The 24,069-nt window shown below is 39.6% G+C and overlaps 1 protein-coding gene across 1 annotated transcript in view; it reads right to left on the bottom strand.

Annotated features, from left to right (window-relative positions):
* The window catches only part of UMAD1 (UBAP1-MVB12-associated (UMA) domain containing 1), a 210,870-nt gene that overhangs the window by 180,570 nt on the left and 6,231 nt on the right, over nucleotides 1-24,069 (bottom strand). The window contains exon 2 of the mRNA XM_014854392.3: nucleotides 8,193-8,304. Coding sequence (XP_014709878.3) covers nucleotides 8,193-8,280 — 88 coding nt within the window. The 5' untranslated portion in view covers nucleotides 8,281-8,304. The remainder of the gene's footprint in view (nucleotides 1-8,192; nucleotides 8,305-24,069) is intronic.

The following is a 24,069-nucleotide window of genomic DNA, read 5'->3' as shown; positions in this document are numbered from 1 at the left end:
TGTCCCAGACTTTTCTGAATGCACATACTTTACACAGTCTGTCTCACGCCCTGGAAAGGTTTTATTCCTTCACCACACTTTCTAAAATAACTATCCCAACAATTCTCAAATATCAACATGCATAAAAATCACCTGCATTGTTTTTTACAAAATGCTGATTCTTAAGCTATAGCTCCAAAGATTCTGTTTCACTAGTTACGGGTCAGACCCAGGAATCTGCAGCACTTTTAACAAGGAGCAGAGTGCCTGGGACAGAAAAGGTGCTCGAGAATGTTCCCTTAATGATTATAACAGTAAGAAGAGATTATATCACACTAATTTAAGATGTTTCTTCTGGCTTAGTTTATTAGATAATGCTGTCCCAAGGTAACACCATAATTCTATCATGATATAATGAAGGAAAAAGACACACTTTTCAGAAATTCACATTTGTGAAGATTAACCTGTAACCTCAATAAGAACTCTTCCCTTCATAACACGCTTTGGTCGCACTCAATGGAAAAAACAGATGCTGAATATGATAACCACTTAAATATAAAAAAATGTTGTAGTATTATTAAAATTACCAGGAAGACAATATTTAGGTCTTCAAACCCCATCTGAAAGACTAGTACAAAGTACAATTCTCATACTGTACATTTTACTTAGATTCTCATCCTCATTATTTATTTCCTCAACAGAAGGAAATAAAAATAAACTTTAATTTAAAATATAAAAGCTACTCATGACAATTTTTCAGTTAAATAGTCGCAAATGTGGAAAATACAGCACTATGAAAGTCTCTAAGGAAATACTAGAGGAAATTCATTTATGGAATATGGGGTGCATATTTAAATTATTTTCCCCTACTGATATTGTACTGAGTAAGTGCCCCCTAGGAAACAGTACCAAAGTAAACCAGTCAACTACCCCCAAATTGCTACACTAAAAATATGACTGCCTGAAGGTTTCAGCTCAAAGAAAAAGAACCTCAGAGTGCTCTGAAGAGTTTACAGGTGTTAATCTGTCAAATAGATTACTGTGGCTGAAGACAAAAAGAGTCACAGGCCACTTGGAATTTACATTTGCATAATTAACAAAATGCTTCTCAGTTGCTCCTCTGACTTAAAAAGAACATTTAAGGTTTCAAGTATATTACTTTAAGAAACGGCTTTCATTTCTTAGAATTTTGAAGCTTTCTGCTCTTTACCTATTTAATGTTTGAAAGGAAGTGTGTTTAACCTAGAAATTTTGTGGTTTTATTTGCTTTTCGTTTATTTGTGTACGGCTCAACTACTGTGGAAGAGAAACTGTAAGTCTGTATTTTTATGAGGTCTTTTTCAAAGTGTCTTAACACATTATTTGATGGTGTACAATTACTAAATTATAGAGTGAACTGCAGTGGCTCTCAGGTCCGCATGCACACTACAACTATCTGGGGAACTCTGAAAAAATCCCAGTGTCTGGGCCAAACCCCAGGCCCATCTAACCAGAATGTAGGGATGAGACCCCAGCACCAGTATATTTTCAAAGCGCCCCTGAATGCACAGGAGGGTTAGAACCCCAGAGTTAGGGAAACAGATCCCTAATTTACATCTGAGTCAGCTGGGTCCACTGAGCCCCAGTAAGAATGAATGACTTTCTCACAATTAATTGTATGAAACAGGGCTCAGTTCTGCTTCTCAGTACAGTTGACCCCTCTCCCTGTCCCATGGCCATTCACTCGGCACATTCAAGGAGATAAGGCAGGTGGTACACCCTCTGAGGGACAGCCTTGCCGGAACGTTTTCACCTCAGAAGTGACACCAGATTAACAGGGGAACCAGAATTAGGAACCAACGAATGTGAAAATTCTGTTAATTCTACCTATTAGACACACAGCTCCACATTTCTTAACAGAAAAATACACAACCGTGTAATGAAGTTAGTTGAAAAATCTTGGCATACTTGCTTTAGATTCAAAAGGATAAGAGTAAAAACACAAAAATTGCCAAGTAAATTAATTGTAATTTGAATTTTCATGGCTATCACAATACACAGGCAAAAAGATATTAACAGGGCGAGTGGCTTTTTTAATCCATAAACACTATTCTTTTTCAAGATTTGGTGAACTTTTGTTGTAAGAACAGGGATAAAAATAGGAAGCACATGCTGAAAATCTGTTTAGTTTTTGTCATTGCTGTTTTAATTAAAGCCTTCAGTCCCACACAGAATCAAAGTGACTTACTGTCCCTCATTCCTTGGAATGTAAATTTTTATTGTACACAGCTAAATTTCCAATTTTAAATAAAGGAAAGAACACAGAGATGCAGAGATTACTTAGAAAGTTCCATAAAAAAATGTGATAGTTTAACTTTAATGTGTATACATGGTTTGAATGATTCCCAGGATGAGGAATCCAGTGGGAGACAATCTTAAAAATAACCCACTATTTTTCAAAATCCGATTTATCATATAAACTGGAAAACAGAAGGTAAGACTAAATTGCATATTTCAATATCAATATTTAAAAGATGAAATCCAAGCTGCTGTGAATTACTAAACTCTGATTCTAAATTCAATCAGTTTACAAAATCATTAGCTTAATGGAAACTGGTTCTCATGCCCTACTTTAAGACGCACCTGCATACTCTGAAAAACATGGTGAATTTCAGTTGTACTGTAACCCAATTCCTTTCATCTCTATAACAGTGCTTGCCCAACTTAATTCCCCCTGCTCCACAGTTAAACTCAATTTCTGGTCAAGAATGTTAGTGAACACAACAATAATAATCTAAATTATTCCTTTTCATTTTATATTCTGTGGGGTTTCTTATTGCTGTTATTTTTCCTTCTTTTTGCTAGAACATAACAAGCTAATTTATGCCTTTGTCTTAGCTTTGGAAGGAATTATATGCCAACATCGAGGCAACAGATACCCCTTTTCCTAATTTAAAATAACTACGAGGTTGCACACTACAGTAGTAAATTTGTAATCAACTTAAAGATAATGTCTTAAAAGTACAATTAAACATGTCATAACAGAAGAAAACCCTGGTAATTTCAAATAGTACTATGCTTGCTGGGGTTTTAAACATTACTATAAGATTAAGAAAAATCGCCACCCAGTGATGCAAATGAAAACTGCAATTTGTTTTTGTGTAAAATGAGTACCCTGGAGGATTACTTCAACTTCATTACTGAATGAACGAATAGCTATTACCTTCTTAGGTGAATAGGAACTGGTTACAAGGGAAAGGATGTTTTACTACTAGGCCTTTTTTTTTTTCCCTTATTCTTATTCAGCACACTTGACATTTTACAAAGGCTAAACACTTTGGAAACCTTAACAGAGAAAAGGCTTTCCATCCAAAAGTGAGCTAATTGTATACAAACAGGCCAGATATTCCTATTATCAACAAAAGTGCCTAGGCTCTGCCTGACCCTGAATTTCAAGTCATGGGGTGTTGACTTCAGCAACTCAGCAATGCCATCTAATAATTGTGACCTAAAATCTACTTGTGTTAAGCAGGAAGGCTTGCCTACGGGAAAATGTATTCTCAACTGGGAAAAAATAGATAATTTATACCTTTAACAACATAATTTGCTCTGACATTTTTAGAAGGAGGTCATAAAAGCCACATAAGATAATAACCTAACAAATTCTGTGGAATTCACGCTAAGAAGTTGTTGCTATAAATATAATCATGTTTCTAAGTCTTATTGTGTCATTTAAAAGTTAATAAACAAACACACAAAACCAATTATACACATTTTTATTCCTGTAATGTATCTATTAAGGACAAAGAAAGTTATATGGATCCATTATAACCAAAATACATGTGTGTAACTATGGGGCCATGTTAATAAAAGCATTTCATATCCACCATTTGACCTATCTGACATTTTCCAAAATATTTTACACAGTATGCTGAGACTAAAGTAAGTATCATATATGTCAGTATGGAACTATAAGATGAAAAGAGCAACTCAGCAGAACAAACCAGTTTTTAAAAAAAGAGGTTACCATCCTATACATAAAGACAATTAACTACATTCCTAATAACCTGCCCTGACTTCTATCAGGCAATTCAGTTAAGTCCTTAACTGTTGAATAATTTTTACTAACTAAACAAGGAATACCATCTTCCAATCTCGGTTTCATTAAGGAGATTATAGTTTTATGCAATATTGTTAAGTATTTAAAATATTAAATAGTGAAAAGTTTGGGGTAGCCAAAATTAAAGCCAAACTTTATGAACAATAATCCAATAACCAACCCTCTCTTATTTAACAAAAAACCCCAACATTTTCTCTTTTAAACAGTAAAGAATCCAATGTGAATTTTTTTAAAAGAGCTGAAAATGTCACTAATGTCTTAAAATCAAAAATAATAGTATGACATCAAAAAAAAAAAAAGATGGATAGTTCAGTGGTTAAGAGGATAGACTCTGAAGTCCGGCTGCCTGGGCTAATTCCACATCTGCTATATGTTAGCCGGAGGAACTTGGAAAACTTAAGTCCTCACTGTATATGGAGGTAGAATACCACCACCTCACTCACAGGGTTGTGCTAAGCATTTTACACACATCAACTCATTTAATCCTCTGAATAACCCTATGGGATTGGTACTTCTATCATGCTCACTTTCTAGATAAGCTAAATGACACCTGGGAGGCTACCTAACTTGTCCAAAATGGTGAAGGGTGGCAGACAGATCACCCCAAAATATGCCACTTTGGCATAAGGGTAATTTTGAATGAAAAGCACTTGAAAAGCAGAAGTGCGAGAAGGACACTCTGACCTCCCCTTTTCTTCCTGAAAGCAGGAGATAAAACCCTCACGTCGAAGATGCCAGGAGGAAAGAAACACTCTTATCACCAGACATGGAGAGTTGAGACCAACAGAGCTCTATACAAACAGACCTAATTATAATAACTTTTATCTTCCTCTAGTCTCCCCACATAGTTTAGTTACTTTTCCACAATTGCCTCTTTGTTCAACCTAGTATATGGCCACTTAGATTTTGCCACTTCTTTGGGTCTTCATTTTCCTGTGGGGACTCCCACATACATGTAAAAATCTGTATGCTTTTCTCCTTAATCTGTCCTCTGTCTACTTAATTCTCAGGCCCAGCCAGAGACCCTAAAAGGCGAGAGGTCAAGTTTTGCCTCCCCTATAATTGAAATTCTAGTAAGCTGTGGAGCCTCGATACAAACCCAAGGGGTCTGGCTGGATTCAGCATTCTTATCTGCACTTCACTGTAGTGCCTCTGAGGTGCTCCTGAGAAAGAACGGAGATGGTGTGATGACAGAGAAAGAAGACAGAGGAAGTGGGAGCCAAGACGTGATGCTGACTGACCTCATCCAAACTTCAGGACAGCAACTAAGGCCACAGAACAGCAGACATGCAAGGATTTTTCATGGAAAATGATGAAGCAGTGGAGCTTTGCACCTGGGGGGGGATGGGCTAAACAGAGACAAGCATCAGCAGACACGGCAGCTGACGGACGAGCAGGCCTCAGCCGATGTTTCAGGCACGTTTCTTGCTTGGATCATCTGAACAAGGATAAGCGACAGCTGCACTTCAAATTAAACGCTATCCTGGAACTACGACGGAAGTGATTCCTCACCACGACTGCTCAACTGCTAGATATATGGTGCAGGGGACAAGACCACTCCTGCTCAGTCCTAGATGGTCCTGGGAAAACTCCCTCAAAACACAGCATGTCAGGAAAATGCATCATTAGAGCTTAAATGTATCAGATGGAACAGCTGGTACATGAGCACAAATCAGAGTAATGAAGTGCCGGAAATTCCCTCATGAATTAGCAAATTTGGAGGTTTCTGTGTCTTCTAATGCTCAGGTAAAGACCACTTCTTTTTTTTTTTAAGGATTGGCACCTGGGCTAACAACTGTTGCTAATCTTTTTTTTTTTTTTTCTGCTTTATCTCCCCAAACCCTGCCCTGTACACAGTTGTATATCCCAGTTGCAGGTCCTTCTAGTTGTGGGATGTGGGACACCGCCTCAACGTGGCCTGATGAGCAGTGCCATGTCCGCACCCAGGATCCGAACCCTGGGCCGCCACAGCGGAGCACGCGAACTTAACCACTCGGCCACGGAGCCAGCCCCCTAAAGACCACTTCTTACATTCAAGTCTTTCCTAGAAGAGGAAAGGTCCACAGCAGATCAGCTGTGCCTGCTGCTACCCTGGAAAGTGGCCCCTCCTGGGCTGACTATAAGACAGGCAGTGAAACATCCACAGGCTACAAGCTACCAGACACTGGAGGAGGTTGTGGAAAGAGGAGCACCACTGGCTGTTTCAGCTGTAGTTAAAACTTGCCTCTGAAATGCTGCAAAGTGGCAGGCCACAGAGCTCCAAAGGTGAAGATGATATACACAGTCTTTGAGGTCCAGCATTAGAAGTTGTATGTGCTCTCAAAGATGTCAGCGCACTAAACTCACATCCTTTAAATGGCTATTTGATAACAAAAAGAATAATCGTCATTTCTAATCATGAAACAACAAAAAAGAGCAGAGTCCTCTGCATATGTGTTAAGACTACAAAGGTGTTCCAAAATGAGGAATAGAGAAGAGTTTGGAAAACTAGGCTTTGTGGAAGCAAATTTCTGAGAGAAGAATTTATTTTGAAACTCCTAAAGAAGCAGAAACTTCACAGGAGACCAGACGCACTCCTGAAGTCTTTCTGTTAGTGAGGCTCATTCAGGAGCTAAGAGGGAAGCAACACTGGCAGCTTTCAAGGAACAGAACTTGGGGCTGACACAGCCAGTTCTGACTTGGAAGTCAAGGCACAAATTCCTGATGTGTTAAGAAGGGCCAGGTAAGCAGTTGTGTCCATGGCACCCCACTTTATCCCAGTCAGAGGGTCCTCAGAAAAACCACCGGCCCTGGTCAGACTATGCCCCCCATTTTGCCGCAGGTACAGGGGATCTGGTCATAGAGAAAACAACTCCGACCACCCTAATTACTGCTTCTGTCCCCAGCCCTTAGGAAGCAGATTCAGAAAAATACACATGCCTACCAGAAGTTGAATGGAAAAGATAGGATATTCTATGGTAACATTTAGCCACGAGAAAAATTCTATTCTGGTCTCCCAGAGACAAAGGCCAAGAAATGGAAGAGGACAAGGGGTTAAAACCCTTGTGTTCTTTCTGCGAGAGACCAGATCCTAAAGAGAAGGGCTGAAGAAGCAGAGACGCACACACCATACTTCTGAATGTGTGGGGTCAGAGGCATCTTGTGAGTCCTGGCTCTGATAGGGCCTAAACTAAAAATTAGGACCACCCTTAAATCCAAGGAGCCATTCTCCACTTCTCAAGACATACAGAGCATTTGCTGATGCTAGAGGCCCCCAGTCTGACTGGGCCAAGATAAAGACAGTAAGAGGCAGAAAACCAGAATCTGGTGAAGGAGACACCTGAGAAACATCCCAGGGAGCAAAGACCCTATGAATTCATGCAAATCCTGTCAAAGGAGCCCGAATTTGGCAGGAGGAAGCTCAGAGTGGAAGAGGATACACGCTACCAGGGGACATTGGGTTTTGGCCTCTTCACCACCCTCTGGGGAGAGAACTTCTGGGAAGAACTATACAAAGACTGCAAATCTCTTCCTCAGGGGAAAGACACAATGACATGAAGGAAATGTTATTTTTTTCAGAATTCCCCTTGGGAAGAGCATAGTATTTGGTTGAAAGAAATATTTTTTAAAGCCACTAAAATCTTAATAATTAGCAGGTATTAAATTTATAACAGAAAATAAACTAGTCTTAAACATTTAGGAGACCCTATTTAACATATTCAGATTTAAGTGTAGTACACTCAGCAAATATTTATTGGACACCTTATTTAATTTCAGATGCTAATTTTAGAAGCAAGGCTTAGTGCTATTTATAAAACAAAACTTGAATTTATCAAGGATTCTTCAATACTTTTGGTTTTTCACAATTAAAAAGGTTGACTAGTGTATCAGATAGGAAAAACAGGATGATTTTACAAACGGAATTTGAACAACACAGCCAAACTGATATATAAGAAGCATCTGACTCGATGACAATATTCTAAGTGACTGATGACCTTTATTTTTATGGATTTCATATGCATAAATTAATTCTGGAATTAGTAGGAAATAATCTAAAATCAATCATAATTTGCAAGTAACCTTTTAAAGGAAAAATAATTCATCTAATTATGATTTTGTTTCTTAAAAGACTCACCTAGAAGGATAAATCCATCTGTCTCTGTCTCTGTCTCAGGCACCGGTGACTTTTTGGATTCCGGAGGCTTTCTGAAGAAGTGAAACATTGCGGCTGCTGCAGCTCCTGCTATCTGAAATAGAAGCACTATATAATGTCACATTCAGATGAAACTGTACAACTCGTGCCCTTTTTAGTAAAAAAAGCCACACATAGAGACATTACAATAATTACTTTTAGTAATTCTATTCTCAGACTTAAAAGCACGAGCCCTCTCTAGGTGTCAGAAGACAAAGCCAAAAACTAAGGTGCATGGACGTCCAGTTAAAATCATGTGTCTTGAATCATGCAACCTCTCTCAATTTCTGAACACGCAGGAAATAACCCAAGATATCACTACCTGTAAAAGTAACATCAACAGGTCACACCAGAATCTGGAAGGATCTCACTAACCATAAATCGGACACTGGATTGAAGAAAGGAAAAAAAACCAGTTCAGGTTTCTAGTCATGCCATAACTAGCTTAAGCCTCATAAAACTGAGGCCACCTGAAAAAAGAAAAGGCGTGTGAAACATACTCTACTGTTGGTGACCTGATTCAGACACTCAAGGGCTGTACCCACTGTAAAATGGCAGCCCACTTTAAGTTCCCATCAGTGTAGATCTTTGTGTTGGTAAGATTATTGTGTGCTGCCCCCAACACACATACACACACCCCTCTCTCCTCCTCCTCCTCTCCCATCTTTGTACATTCAGGCAGGGCAACAACTCCTAGAAAACAACTGGGAAGGCAGTTGAAAGGAATTGGAAGGAGACTCACATCCTGAGGTCAATTCTATAAACAAAGCAATGTAAGAGACAGCAAAGAAAGAAAAACTCCTGGTGGCAGCAAGTGCTCCACATTTTAGTTTTCATGTATTCCACTCATACCAGAAAATCAAGCAGAGAGAGGAAGATTTAATCTGAGTGAAAGCCTTCTAGAAACTGAGAACTGTACCGGGATTTCCGTAGGTCAACCTGCCCTGAGCTGTAGATCCGAGAAGGGTATTAACCTCTACATAAGTGGATGGTAAAGGAAGCGTAGTTGTTGATAGAAAACATTTCTGGCAGATTTCACTTTTTAAAGCGAAACAAACAATGGAGAAGAAAAACACAAGCCATGTGAAAAAGAAAAGATTCCAGGAAAGCAAAAGAACAGCCTCTGAAATCCTCAAAGAGCTTACTGGATATGGTGATGGAGCCAAAAGAAAAGTCTGGAAATAGTTTGCACCCTGAATAGCGTACAAGGAGACACGGCCTCTACAAAACCGGTGAAAAGAAAGATTAGATGAAAAAGCAAAAGGAAAAGATAAGGAGACAAGGAATGAGATGAAAAAAAAACTGAGATACAGAGAAATCCATGCAAGAAAGAAATGATATTAGAAAATAATGGGTTGATTTGCAAGCAAGAATGTAAGAAAACAGAGTTCAAGTTCAAAGACTTAAAAGATTGGAAGGAGGCAACCACTTCTCAACCTCAGACAGTTAAAAATAAAACAGAGAAGGCCTCTGAAGGAACAGTGGCTGATTAAAATTCACCCTCGGGCAAGGATCAAATCAAAGGAAAAGCCATCACACCTGATATTAAAACCTCAGTGTGGATTAATGTGGCACTCAGTACATTCTTTCACTTGGGATAAAATGGTTCAGGAAAAAGAGACGAAGACAGTAGGTCTCCAAATGAAGCCTGGTAGACAAATAAAGAGGAAGGGAGCACACGTAGGGGTGAAAAAAGATGAGAAACAGAGCAAATCTAAAAGTTATATCTAGCAAAAACCGTAGGTCTGGCTATTGATACATGAAGCTGACTGGAATCGGGTAAGAAGTCAACAAAATTTTTGAGAGTTGTAGTACCAAAAAACTACCAGTCTGGATTAAAAGAGGACTATGACTGCTGGATATTTAAGACAACCCTGCAAATAGGAAGCTGCCCAGGAAAACTGCTCAGCCCCCAAGGAAGGCCTATTCTCCAGTGCCCACTTCAGTGGTAGCCAAGGAAGTTACTGGAAAAGGAAGAAACTCCAAGAGAGTAGAGCCAATGGACATGGAGAAGAACAGACTGGGAGTCCTCTCCTAGGAAGCAGAATCTGAGCACAATTAAGGAACATTCTGCAACCCAAGGTGGGAGTTCGCCAAAATGCCTGCTCCCTGGAATTTCAGAATTGCTACAACTCTGTGACTGCTGTATATCTCCCATTCCTCACCTTTCTGAATGGGAGTGGTTTTGGCAGTTATGTTTCCCAGTTGCACCAGGGTGCGAGGGGACAGGGCGGATTACTGATCTTTTTAGTTCAGGAAGTCTCCAAACCAAGAGGTGCCACATCTGGACCTGATGAAGAGACTCTTGTACATTACAGAGAGGCACTGAACTGTGAGTGTGACGCTGACTGAATGGGGGAATTCGGATTGCTGCCCTTGGGAAGGGATGAGTTATTCTGCCTATGGCAGGGAGAGAGAGCGAGTATATGGTGACCACAAATGAGAACCACGGAATCATGACGGCTGTTCACTGGCGCTCTGCCTTACGGAGACATAACAGGATGCAGTTTTCCACCCTCCTCGGAAGTAGGTATGGCCGTGTGACTTGCTTAGTTCACTGTGTCACATGCCATTAGAGTGCTGTAACCAGGAGCTTTATGGACACTGAGCAAGAGAGGCCCTTTAAAAAGTGGTTCTTGTTTTAACACATAAAGACAAGCCTTTTAATAGCAGTACTCAAATTTCCAATACCTTTTCATGACTGGCCACGAAACAGAAATGGAGCAAACATGGAAGTCACAAAAGTGGTTCTGATAAGTCATTCTCAAGCCCCCAAAGTTCAGAAATGTCATTACAAAAGCCAGACCAAACTCAGGTGCAGTGAGAGAATCTCTTTTTAATTCAAGTATTTTGTACAGAATCTATAACTTAAGTAATTAAGCAAAGTATTTAAGTTTCTCATAGCCTAAAATGTAGAATTTAAACTACATACAGGCTGTATCAGTGTGCTGATAGTATGGCTCACTGGCAATGCATAATATTATAGTCTGTCACTTCAGAACATTATAAAATTGCTAACATATTAGAGAAGGAGGGATAACTTAGGTTGAAAGAGTCAAGAAACTTCCAGGCACAGAAGAAACAGGTCAGAAATAAGAGAAAGGGAGCAGAGATGGTATAAAAGAACTCAGAATGACAGTAAAAAATAGTTTACTACAAATATCCATCCAAAACAGCTCTAAACTTGTTACAAAAGTACCAGTCACCCTCACACCTATCACTCCACCTTAACTCCTTCCTCAAGATGTTTTTCTGGGGGAACAAGATTCCAATTTTACACTACAAGTCTTGGGATTCCCTTGTATAACCAATACTAACTGCTGACATTAATAATTCATTCCACTTAATCATTCATTAAAGTTGGTCTAAACATCTACCTTTAGAGTAATCACTCCAAGCACAAAAAGACTATGTCCTGAGACTCTAAAATCTATCATCAAATTATCTTTATGCCGTGATTTTTTTTTTCAAATCACTGAAAAGCACATAGAGTTGTGTAAAAACTTCTCTCGATAGGGCTGGCAAATACCATTCTAAGATCTCCCCTCTTTGAGTGACTCCCACAGTTGGAAAGCTGCATGGTTGGTCATCACCCCAGCAGCCAGATTTGGTTACCCAGATTTGGTTACCCTAGTACTGGGAAGGAGACGGGGAGTAACCAAACCCCACTAACATTTGCTGAGCTCCTGCAGTGGGTCAGGCACTATACCAAAATGCCGTATATACTCTATCTCTTAGAAACTTACAGTCACCCCACTAGGTACGCGTGATTATTCACAATGTGTAAGTGAAAGAACTGAAGTAAAGTAGGTTAAGTACTGGTCCAAGTTTATGTGGCTAGTAAACAGCAGACCTAGAATTTTAAACTAAGTCCTCTTGGCACCAAAACGGAATGCTTTTCATCAACAAAGCACCAGAGACAAGGAGCCCTTAACACTTACGACATTTGTGTTGGACTTTAATATACTATTTCTCAATATTAGTCAAATACATTTGACTAATTCCACTTCTGTCTTTGTCAATCCCTACTTTTCCAAGCCTTGCTCAGTGCTATGTTCTAAAGACATTTACTAATCCCATAACATCTATGTTCAAGACCTTCACTTACTTTAGATTTATATTTCATAAACACTTACTACATGTTTAGGCCACATACTGACCAAGCACTGCAAAGGCAGCTCTCAGTTTACATTTAGGGGGAACAAACTGCAATCTCAGCCTACCCGATTTCTGAAGCAACGCTTAGCAAAACTAAGAGTAATTTAAGAGCCCCATCCCATAGAGGAGGCCTGCTGCCCTAAGCCTAGCATACAGCAAGGCCCAAGCACTCATCCTTCTGATGCACACGGCCTTGACAGTTGGCTGAATCTTCTGTTTAGAGTTCTCAAGCATGTTCCAGTCTCATTTCCTTATTTACAATTTTCAGTATTTTAAAAATTATCTACAATGAGGAAATTTTACATTTATAAATAGGAAAAATACAAAAATTTATTCTTAAAAATCCATTAGCTAGCAATAACACTCCTGCCTGGCTGAGCTGGAACCCAACCCAGAATGCCTCTGAATTCTCAGACAGAGGAATCCTGGAGCTGCCTCGATATACATGGGGGATGAAGAATTCACCTGCCCATGCCACAGGCTAGGAGAAAATTCTTGCAAATCACGGGTATCTAGAAAATATAAAGAACTCTTGAAACTCAATAATGAGAAAACAACTCAATAAAAACTGGGTAAGAGATATGAAGAGACATTTCACCAAAGAAGATGTGCAGATGGCAAACAATCACATGAAAAGATGTTCCAAATCATTAGTCAACAGGCAAATGTAAATTAAAATCTCAATGAGATACCACTACATAACTACTAAAATGTTTAAAATTTAAAAGGTTTGCCACGCCAAGTGTTGGCAAAGATGTGGAGTAACTGGAACTCTTGCACACTGTGGTCGGTGTGTAATATAGTACAACCACTCTGGATAACAGTTTGGCAGTTTCTTTAAAACATAAACATATTCGTACCATACGACCCAGACCTTCTTCTAGGTATTTACCTAAGAAAAATGAAAGCATATGTCTGTACTTGTACACAAACGTCATACAGCTTTTTCGGTAATAACCCCAAACCAGAAACAACCCAAATGTCTAACAGATAAATGCATAAATTGTGGCATACGTATAATACTATTCAGCAATAAAAAGGAATGAATTCCTAAAATACGCTACAACATGCATGAATCTCAAAAAAATTAAGCTGAGTGAAAGAAGCCAGACAAAAACGAGTTCATACTGTATGATTCCATTTATATGAACTTCTAGAAGATGCAAACTAATGTACAGTGACAGAAAGCAGATCAGTGGTTGCCTGGGGATGGGGAGGTGCAGGGAGGCAGGAGAGAAGCAGGATCAGAAGGAAACTTTTGGGGATGATGGATATGTTCGTTATCTTGATTGTGGTGATGGTTTCAGGGGTATAAACATGTCAAAACTCATCAAATTGTACACTTTCAACATGTGCAATTTATTGTATATTAATAAAACCTCAATAAAGCTATCTTAAAAATTCATTAGCACGATGTTTTAGATGTCATATAAATGCTGTAGTTCACAATTATTCAGAAAATTGTCTCAAATCTCTTAAGCCACTTTGTGTGGGTTATAGATACAGTCTTTGTATAAAAAACAAAATGCTTCTTTTCTCTATGCTTTCGCGCAAAACTGAAAAATAAAAGGACAGTGTCTTGACTTTTAATGGTATACACAGACTGCATATATAAAGGACTAGCCTGACTGCCAGGCAGGGCAAATCCTATTGCTCTGAAGAGGGGGAGGGTAGGGCAAGTAATATATTTATTTTTTTGTATTACTCTAAGGCTCACCTTTTAAGCAATATTATCCATAACAAAAGGATTAAGGCAACCTGGTTTTCTCAATTTGATTATCCTCTTTAAATTTCACAGACTACTAGATAACGTAAATATATCAGACTGAAATTCTATGTGTGATTGATAAACAGAAGCCAGTTAACTGTAAGAGTAATACACACACATATTTTTTCCTTCATATTTGTGCCAAAATCCAATAAATATGTAAATTTCATACTACTGAAAAATTGAAATCCTGAATGTTTAATCTTCCTCCTCTTATTCTGTATGGTGGGTTGTGAATTGCACGGTTACGCAAAAATAATACAAATTTAGATAACAAGTTTACTAATTTCTTCTGAGAGATACCAAAAAAGACAATGGTCCATGCTTGTGGTAGTTTTAATCTTGAGAGACAAGATTACATTACCAAAAATAGCATTAAAGAGGATACAATATTCCAGAAGGACCAAGGAGAATCAGAACAGCCCACATGAACTTCACAAATAGGTGATCTTGAGTTTAATTTCATCCGATGGTTAGGGGACAAATATAAACAAAGAAGAGAAGGAAGGCCTCTCCTGTAAGAAGGGTCACTGTGAACAAAGAGCACAGCATCTTTAGAGGACGGCAAAGGACTAACCTCACTAGAGGCACGCAGATAAGCAACAGAAACTAAAACTGCAAAAGAAAGTTAGAGACAAATTATTAGAAGGGCTGAAAAGTCAGGAAAATGTTAGAATACCTAGAGTGGCACACCAGGATTTGTTTACTATTATTGTATAGACTAGGATCTTGAGGAAAGTAGTGTTTCAGAAAGACTGGATTTCAAATAATATGCTGGAGAAGTTGATTGAGAGTATGTAGTCAAGACGTTACAAAGTTGTAGCAAAAGACATTAGATCAAGATGAGAGAAGCTTGAATGAAAAAGAAGGGATGTACAGAAATATGGAACAGGACCTAGTGACTCTCAAGTCTACAAAATACTGATGGAAAGGCATTAATAAAGGTTGACTGAAGTTTCAAGCCTGAAGGACTGAAGAAAGAGACATTATGAGTAAGATAACGACAGTAGGAAAGGGAAGTTTAAGAGGAGAAAAAAATAAAGAATTCCATTTCAGACAAGTTAGATGTGGGGAAACAGTGTCTGGTCCAAAAGGAAATACGTAAAATGTAGTTGGAAAAATAAGACCTAGTGCTCCAGCGAAAGGAGTAAGTTGGAATTTGGGAGTTGTTAGCATATAAATGGTAGCTGAAATCACAAACATCAGTGGTATTTCAAAGAAAAAATATTGAGATCATGATCTCTAAGATCTCAAATTATACTATGGAAATACATCCCCTTAATTATCACCAAAATTATGTGTATACTCTCACTTCTTTGAAATTTTCAAAAACATCATACTTGGCTGTCATACCAGGACTAAAATATTAATGCAACTATATTATTTTACGTTTCAAAATTGCAGAAACAACCGAGCTCTTCAGTATAATCCAGAGGTGGTAAGTTCGAATGCCAGGCAGATAACTACGAGTGGAACCAGCCTAGCATGGGACAGAAGGAGTGAAGGAGAGCACAGACCTGTCTAAAGAAGGCACGTCTAGGGAAGGAAGGAGGGAGATGCCCAGCGAGTCAGAGGAGGAGCCCTTCGCCAAAACAAGGCTTGTGAGGTCTTGATGCAGGAACCAGTCAAAGAGCTTTCAAAGGTTTTGAGCTGGGAAAGCTGGGAATCAGATTTGTACTAGCTGTCATGGCCGAGGTAGGTAAAAAAACACCACCACACACGAAAAAAACAGGACAAGCTGAAGCTATGGTTAGGGCATCACCGCCCCTGAAGACGACCTCAGGGCACCTGGGAACCTCTGTGGAATGCAGCTTGAAGGTCTCAAGTTGCCTCGTCTGAAGTTCCCTCCCCTTTACTACCTGCGTGGGGACTACGGGACTTGGACTCAGAACTGCTGCTCTTGTTGTCACCCGGGCCACTTGAAGAGAGAACCTTTTAGCTAAAATCATTTATTTTTCCTCAAACTATTTTTTAATATATGATTTTAGCTAATATGATTTACTCATAATTTTTTGTTTTAATCTTTTTTATATATTCTTTACGGTATGTCTTTCTATTGTAGTTGTTTTATACTATTTTATCCTTTCTAGTAGTTTTTCTAATTTATTTGCTTTTTCAAATGAAACTAGCAGGCTTTCTAATTATAAAAATATTTTCTATTTTGTGTGCACAAGAAGGGGATAAGATTGTATATTCTTAGAAAAAAGGATGAAAAAATATACACCAAACCTAATAGTTGTTGCTACCAGGATGCAGGATCAGTTTATATTCACTTTACAGTTCTTTTGTAGTATCTCCTTTTTTTCTAAATACTATGTACTATTTTACAATAAAAAATAAAGATTTTTAAAAATTAAAAAATATATAGAGAAGATACCTTTGGCAGCTCCAACCACTGTTCCATGAAGGAATGTGGACCCTGTGTCACCAAGTCTGATTTCTCAAAACTATTATAAAAAAACCTAGTTTTTGGATGACGGCAACAAATTCAAAATTTTTAAAAATACTCTGCAGATTGAATTAAAAAAAAATACTCTGCAGATTGAATAAATCCTCTACAAATGAGACTTGGCCTTCAGGAGGCAAAATTTTAGACCCAGGATAGGAAAGTGTTTAATAGCCTAAATCTAATCCATATAAGAAAACATCATGGGGGCTGGCCCGGTGGCATAGTGGTGAAGTCTGCACACTCCACTTCAGCGGCCCAGGGTTTGCAGGTCTGGATCCTGGGCACGGACCCACACGCTGCTCAAGTGATGCTATGCTGTGGCAGCATCCCACATATAAAATAGAGGAAGACTGGCATAGATGTTAGCTCAGGGACAATCTTCCTCAAGCAAAAAGAGGAAGACTGGCAACAGATGTTAGCTCAGGGCCAATCTTCCTCACCAAAAAAAGAAAAACAAAAAAGTTGTGAAAGACTTTGGAATTTAGCAGATATTCTGGCTAGCTCATCCATCCAGGTTATCTCCACCTTTGTTTGTCTTTGACTAAGTAATGTTATAGCTCTGCAGGAGATAACTTGTATAAAACTGACAGTCATGCAAATAATTCCTGTCCACAGAAATATACCTGGTAGAATGCATTAATTACTGCCCTGGGGATAGTGACCAGTTTTGCGCCATTTATAAATTCAACATTCCTTTATGAGACTAAAAATGTGTGTTGATACTCTGAGTTCTCTTGTGAACCAGTCGTAATATCTTAAAGTTCCCTCTTTAATTAATGAGTTCAGTAAAGTCTTTGACAGATTTTATACTTGTGTCAGAGATATGATTTTATCCTCTTTTAAATTTATCCATTAACTTTAGATTACCAATTAGGATTACCCAAAGATTCTTCCCGTTTTTCCATCCCACCTGGGTTTTTTATTTTTGAAGGTTTGTGATATTGGTAATGGGGGAAAGATATAGATATCCAAGAGGATAAGTGAGAGAAGAGCAAGGGAAGATATTTAAACTGATATCACTCCACCGAACAGCTGGAAAGCCAATTAATTAAAACATTAACATAAATTTTATCTCCACTCTGCAATTTATGCTCCGACCTCTCATCCAAAGAAAGGGAAAAGGAAGCAAAAAGATTATCAGAGAACATCATACATACTAAGTAATGTTTTATCAACTCTCGTCTTCGGGTGCGTGTGCTAGGTCATGATATGAAATGTATTTCTTACTTTGGGTTGAAGGCAAAAAAGTTTCAAAGCCACTGATCATACTTTGGTGCTCACAAACCCCTTAAAAGAATTTTGAAAAATGATGCACTCCTTGCATTTTTTAAGTTGACATCTAAAACTTTTCAGTGAAAATTAGAACGGATGTAGTTTCTAGCATATTATATTTATAGGTTGAAATAAAACCATTCTATCATTCCTTTAAATTTACCCAACAGAATGTAAACACCAGAACATTTTAATATCCATCATCAACCATTTATAAAATACATAAACAAGTTCTTTTCTAACAGCAGGGCATTTTACACTGTTCTTTTTTCCTCCTTGAACTCATATTTCCATTCCATTTCCACTGGTCTGGAGTAGCTCGGAGCTGCCCTCAGACTACAGGAGAGCGGCTTTCACAACACACCCAGAGGAATACAAAGTGCTGGGGCAACTTCATTTTTAAGAGAGTCCGTCCTCTACTTTTTTTAAGAGAGTCTGTCCACCTAGCTGGAAAGTGACATCATGCACATGCATAACAGCCATTAAAAATTGAAGTTATATGATTTAGCAAAACTCATTTCGCTAATATGACCACTCAGTCGCTTTTAGCAAACTGAGAAATTAAATACGTATTATTTTTAGCCAAAACAGAACATCTAAAATACTTAGAAAGTCAAAAGATGTCAAGTTACAAATTGATATTATAAAGCATCAGGTAAGGGAGGATCCTAGGAGAGTGCACAGGGGTCCAGAGAACTTCACGGTGTAGATTTCAACAGGCGTCAAGCTGGGGTGTTTTTTCTTGATTTGATAGTTTCTCCTTGATCCTTATAGTTTAAATCCTTTTCCTATTTTACTTTATATTAAATTAAAGGCAGGAAAAGCTTTTCAGAAATGCGACATGTAGGATTCAAACATGAAACACTTAAACACAATACAGGAAATCCTAGGTTAAAAGGGTACAGGGCGGGGGCGGTTCTGGTCTGTCACTACAACTTGGTAACTTTGTTTTAAGATTGGCACCTCAGCTAACATATGTTGCCAGTCTTTCTTTTTTCTTCTTCTTCTGCCGGAAGCCCCCCAGTACACAGTTGTGTATCCTAGTTGTGAGCGCCTCTGGTTGTGCTATGTGGGACGCCATCTCAGCGTGGCCTGATGAGCGGTGCTATGTCCGTGGCCAGGATCCGAACTGGCGAAACCCTGGGCAGCCAAAGCAGAGCACACAAACTTAACCACTCAGCCCCTGGGCCAGCCCTATAACTTGATGACCTTTAACAGCTGGCGTTATTTGCCACACAGAGGCTTCATCTGATAAGCTCAACGGCCAGCTACTCAGCATTAGCATGTAAGATACCTACCGCCAGGAACAGCTTGCTATTATGCGTTGTTACCATAATAACGAAATCCTATCATCATGGAAGTATTACATAATCTAGAATTACTAATTTTCTGGAATTTTCTCTAGCAGAATTGCTTTTCAGGGATATGATAAAGTCATCTTGAAAAGTCACAAGTCGGCCCAAGAAAATTCTAGAACAGAACCTTCATTCTTCTCGGATCCTGTTTCCATCATGAACACAGACAGTCTCACTAAAGTAAAACAAACCTCACACAGTTTTACTCTCCTCTGTTACTTTGTAAATAAATATGACTCCCAAAGTCCACATTAGAATCATCAGGGAAGTTTTGTGTAGTTTTGTAGTTGTTGTTGGATTTGGGGATTTTTTTGTTTGTTTTCCTTTTAATTAACTACCCTATTATTTTCAGAATCAAGAATGGTGGCCCGGCAGTGATAACAACTCACGGCTTTTTGCCTCTAGTTCTCTGTGTTCTACTCATAAAATGAAAAACAGAGCAACATAATAAAGTCTCCCCTAATTCTACTAATTTAAGGGGGGAATCTCCCATTACATTGGACCAGGGTTTCTCAATCTCTTCACTCTTAGCATTTGGGACCAGACAGTTCTCTGTTGTACCCTACTCCTCTGTGGATGGGCGTGATCACCCGGTATGTGACGCACTCCAGTCAGAAGACATCTTAATTTCAAGAGGTTTTATTAAAAAAAAAAAAAAACACTTCTCTTTTTTTAATGCAGTACACATGAAAACCATAGTGGGTTTTTTTTCCTAAAGATGGATGCTAAATAGTAGGGAGATAAAGAAATTTAGAAGATAAAGTTGCTGCCTTGTGAGAGCTTATAAACAAACCGGACTTATGATTTATATCATCTGGGTCTCATTCATTGACCAAGAAGGTAATTTAGAGGCTTTAATGTTATCCCAAGTCTTCTAAATTAATGATACAATGATATGCTTTACATTTTAGAAAAGTTACAAACACAATCTTACACAACTGCCACAAAAAAAAAATATTTTGGTTTTGGCTTAAATAACACTGCTGTCTAGCAATACAACACAAACTTCTACCCTCTGCATTCAGTGTTGCACCTCTTAAATGAGAAAAAATCCTGAAAAAGACTCCAGACAACTCTAACAAAAAGCATCTCTTCACATAAAACAAATATCTGAGGTGAGTAAACACATTTAAATAATGTCCTAAGGGAGAAGGAAGTCATCCGATGTGAGGTGACACCTCTTTACAACTCTCTATAGCACAGGGAAACCTAGAATGAACAAAGAAAAAAATAAAACATTATTCAGTGTGTGTCTTTAAGTTACTCTATTTGTTCACTTAAATACATTTCACACACAACAGGAACCATCACATTCAACTTCCAAAAGGATTCACTTCCAAAACTGTCCACTAAAAGTCTGCATTATTTGACTTTCAATACAACCTAACTGCACCATCAAGTATTTACTTCCTCCCCAAATAAAAACAAATTCCTAAAATTCAATCATTTGTTCACTTTTTAATTCACTCAACCAACATGTTTTGAAGGCCAAATACCAGCCAAGCATGGTGCTAGGCCCTAGAGAAACAACACCAGACAAGGCCCATTCTTCGAATTCAAGAACTACCCAGTCCACCTGCTGCCTCTTGGTCTCCTCCACCACCTCTCATAATGCCTATGGGCACAAAGCACGGTCCTGAGTCCTGCGTAAAACCAGCACCATCACGCACGTGGCTAACAGTTGCTAACAGCAGGTCAGGAAGGACTGCTATCCGTCTAAGACTATCTTCAGACTCCTGAGTAAACAGGAAAGCTGGCTGTTTGACCTCCTTCCATTTTTTTTTTTTTAATGATTTTATTTTTCCTTTTTCTCCCCAAAGCCCTCTGTTACATAGCTGTATATTTTTAGTCGTGGGTCCTTCTAGTTGTGGCATGTGGGATGCCGCCTCAGCATGGCTTGATGAGTGGTGCCATGTCGGTGCCCAAGATCCAAACTGGCGAAACCCTGGGCCGCTGAAGCAGAGCGCTCGAACTTAACCACTCGGCCATGGGGCCAGCCCCATTATCTCCTCCCAATTTTTCATCAAAATGCACATAAAGAAACACAAGACAGAGCCAGCCCCAGTGGCCTAGTGGTTAAGTTCGGTACACTCCACTTCAGTGGCCTGGGTTCAGTTTCTGGGCACGGACCTACACCACTCATCAGTGGTCATGCTGTGGCAGCAGCTCACATACAAAAAGAAGAAGATTGGCAACAGATGTTAGCTCAAGGCAAATCTCCAGCAAAAAAAAAAAAAAAACACAAGATAAAAACTGGCAATAGCTCTGTCAACCATATGCCAAGGTCTGAGTCAAATTCCCATGAACTCAAGATCAGTGGGGATTGACCAAGAAGTACAACTCACCAAGAGTTGATTCCTGTACTCTCTGCCATATGCTACATCTTCTGAAATCCTGTCCAGGGAATGAATGAATAAGTGAATAAACAAGCTAACCTAAACAGGAGAGTAAACCACAAAGATGGGAAAAGCATTTCATCCATTCCCATTGCCTGAACTTAATTCTAAAATACAGGAGCTGTACCTACCAGAAAAACAATAGGCTGCCAGACATCCGCCTGCATGGAAACTCTCTAAAGTCTGGCAGAACTCGATGCCCTCCCCTATCCCTACTCCTCCCAGACAAGATCTTTCACCTCCATTCAGAGACTATAGCTTTTGGCCTGAGCAAGCCACAGGAGAGAGGAAGGAGGGCAATAGTTTGTAACTGTCCAAGGAAGACCTTGTAACACAGGGTCCCAGACAGAAAAGCTCCACGAGCAGAGCACAGGAAGGAAGTCTACTTTCATGTTTAAAGAACTACAAACTGCTCCTAATTCTCTAATTCATAGAGAGACCTCAACAATCCAAGTCACAGCCGACTCAGTCTCAGCCGGGCAGACCCACACATGATGAGTGGTGGTCAGCCACTGGGAACTGGACAAGCCAAGGAACATGTGCATCTGTCTGTCTTCCAGGACCAGACACGGAAACAAGAAGCTGCCTGCAACAGAAAGTTCAGGAAAGAAGACTAAGGTAACATCATCCACCCAGTATCTCCTTCAATAAGCCATCGCCAAAAGGTGAGCAACATAAGGAAGGGAAAATGTGGACCCAAAGACTAAGAGGAAGAATAGCTCTCTGATGATAATTTTCCATAAGAAACTGTTGAAAAGTATAGAAAACATCTTGGTAACCCTCAAACGGTTGTAAGAGAACACGATTTCTTACATCCGGGCTGCTGAGCAGAGCTGGGCAAAACATACCATCACCCAAATGAATTCAGGATCTCCACTCTCAGACAAGCCCACACACTTCCTTCCTTCTGGGGAAACACCCTGGGGTTTTCTTCCCCCGACACTACCTCAACTCATGATCACTAAGATGTCCAATGGATACTTAAGGGCAATCTGGTCATGCTAGGAAGAGTTACATAAGTTTGCAATTTATTATTTAAGTACTTAGTGTATCAAGGCACTGCGCTCAGTAATTTACATACCCAATCTAACAACCCTGTGAAGCTTTATTATCTCCCATGTTAACACAGAAATTGTAGCTCTGAAAGAATGAATAATTTGTGCAAAAGTCACTTAAGTGAAAGTATCAGGATTTAACCCAGGTCTGTCTGCTCCAAAGTCTACGTTCTTCACTCTGTGCTACACTGCCTCAATGTCCAAGCCTAAGTCATCTTCCCATCTAAATGCATCTTCCCCACATGCATTTCTCCTCTATTCTCTATCTCAGAAAAAAGCATGATGCTCCAAACAGCCGCTAGAGACAGAACCATAAATGTTACCTTGATTTCACCCTCTTCCTTCACCCCCTGCCCACCAACCTCTAAGTCCTGCAACCTCGTGATATCTTACGAACCTTTTAGCGTCTCTCTATTCCTACTGCCACTGCTTGAGTTCACCTCACCAGCATCTCCAGCATGAATTATTGCAACGCCCTTGGGTATCCTTCCAACACAGCGGACTCCCAGTAGCCACGTTTGTTCTCAGTCCTCCCCAAGTCCTCTTCCACACCACAGCTGGTTGGAAGATGTATGGTCAAGTGACTAGAGCTGGCAAATTACACTCTCCCAAAAGCTGGTCACAAAGCCTGGGATACCCATGTAGGTCTATGTAAACAATGAAGCAACAAACGCCTGGCTGAAAAGAAGGTGGTCTCAAAAAGAGATAGAAGACAGCTTGTCTTCTGAAAGCTTTCCCGTTCACAGCTTCAATCCTTGTGAGGTCAGGAACCCTTAGGCTAAGTCAAGCTAGCCAGCTGGCCTGCCCTGGTGGTCTAGTGGTTAAGACTAGGCGCTCTCACTACTGTGGCATCGGTTCATTTCCTGGTCAGGGAACCACACTACCCGTCTGTCAGTTGGCATACTGTGGTGGCTGCATGTTACGGTGATGCTGAAAGCTATGCCATCAGTATTTCAAACACCAGCAGGGCGGACAGGTTTCAGTGAAGCTTCCAGACTCAGACTAGAAGTTCACCAGCAATATTCACCAGCAAACCAAATAGGAGAAATCCACATCAGGATACATTACACAGTAAAACTGCAGAACCCAGATAAACTGAGGATCAAGCAGAAAGATACTAAAACTTACAACAGAATCACAATTTAAAAGGAAAGTAGGGGCCAGCCCAGTGGCGCAGCGGTTAAGTTCACACGTTCTGCTTCGGTGGCCCAGGGTTCACCAGTTTGGATCCTGGGTGGGGACATGGCACCACTTGGCAAGCCATGCTGTGGCAGGCGTCCCACATATAAAATAGAGGAAGATGGGCACAGATGTTAGCTCAGGGCCAGTCTTCCTCAAAAAAAAAAAAAAGGGAAAAGGACAGTAAA

Source organism: Equus asinus, chromosome 1 (assembly GCF_041296235.1).
Source record: "Equus asinus isolate D_3611 breed Donkey chromosome 1, EquAss-T2T_v2, whole genome shotgun sequence".
In the NCBI taxonomy this organism is placed as follows: domain Eukaryota; kingdom Metazoa; phylum Chordata; class Mammalia; order Perissodactyla; family Equidae; genus Equus; species Equus asinus.
This window is presented reverse-complemented; position numbering and strand designations above follow the sequence as displayed.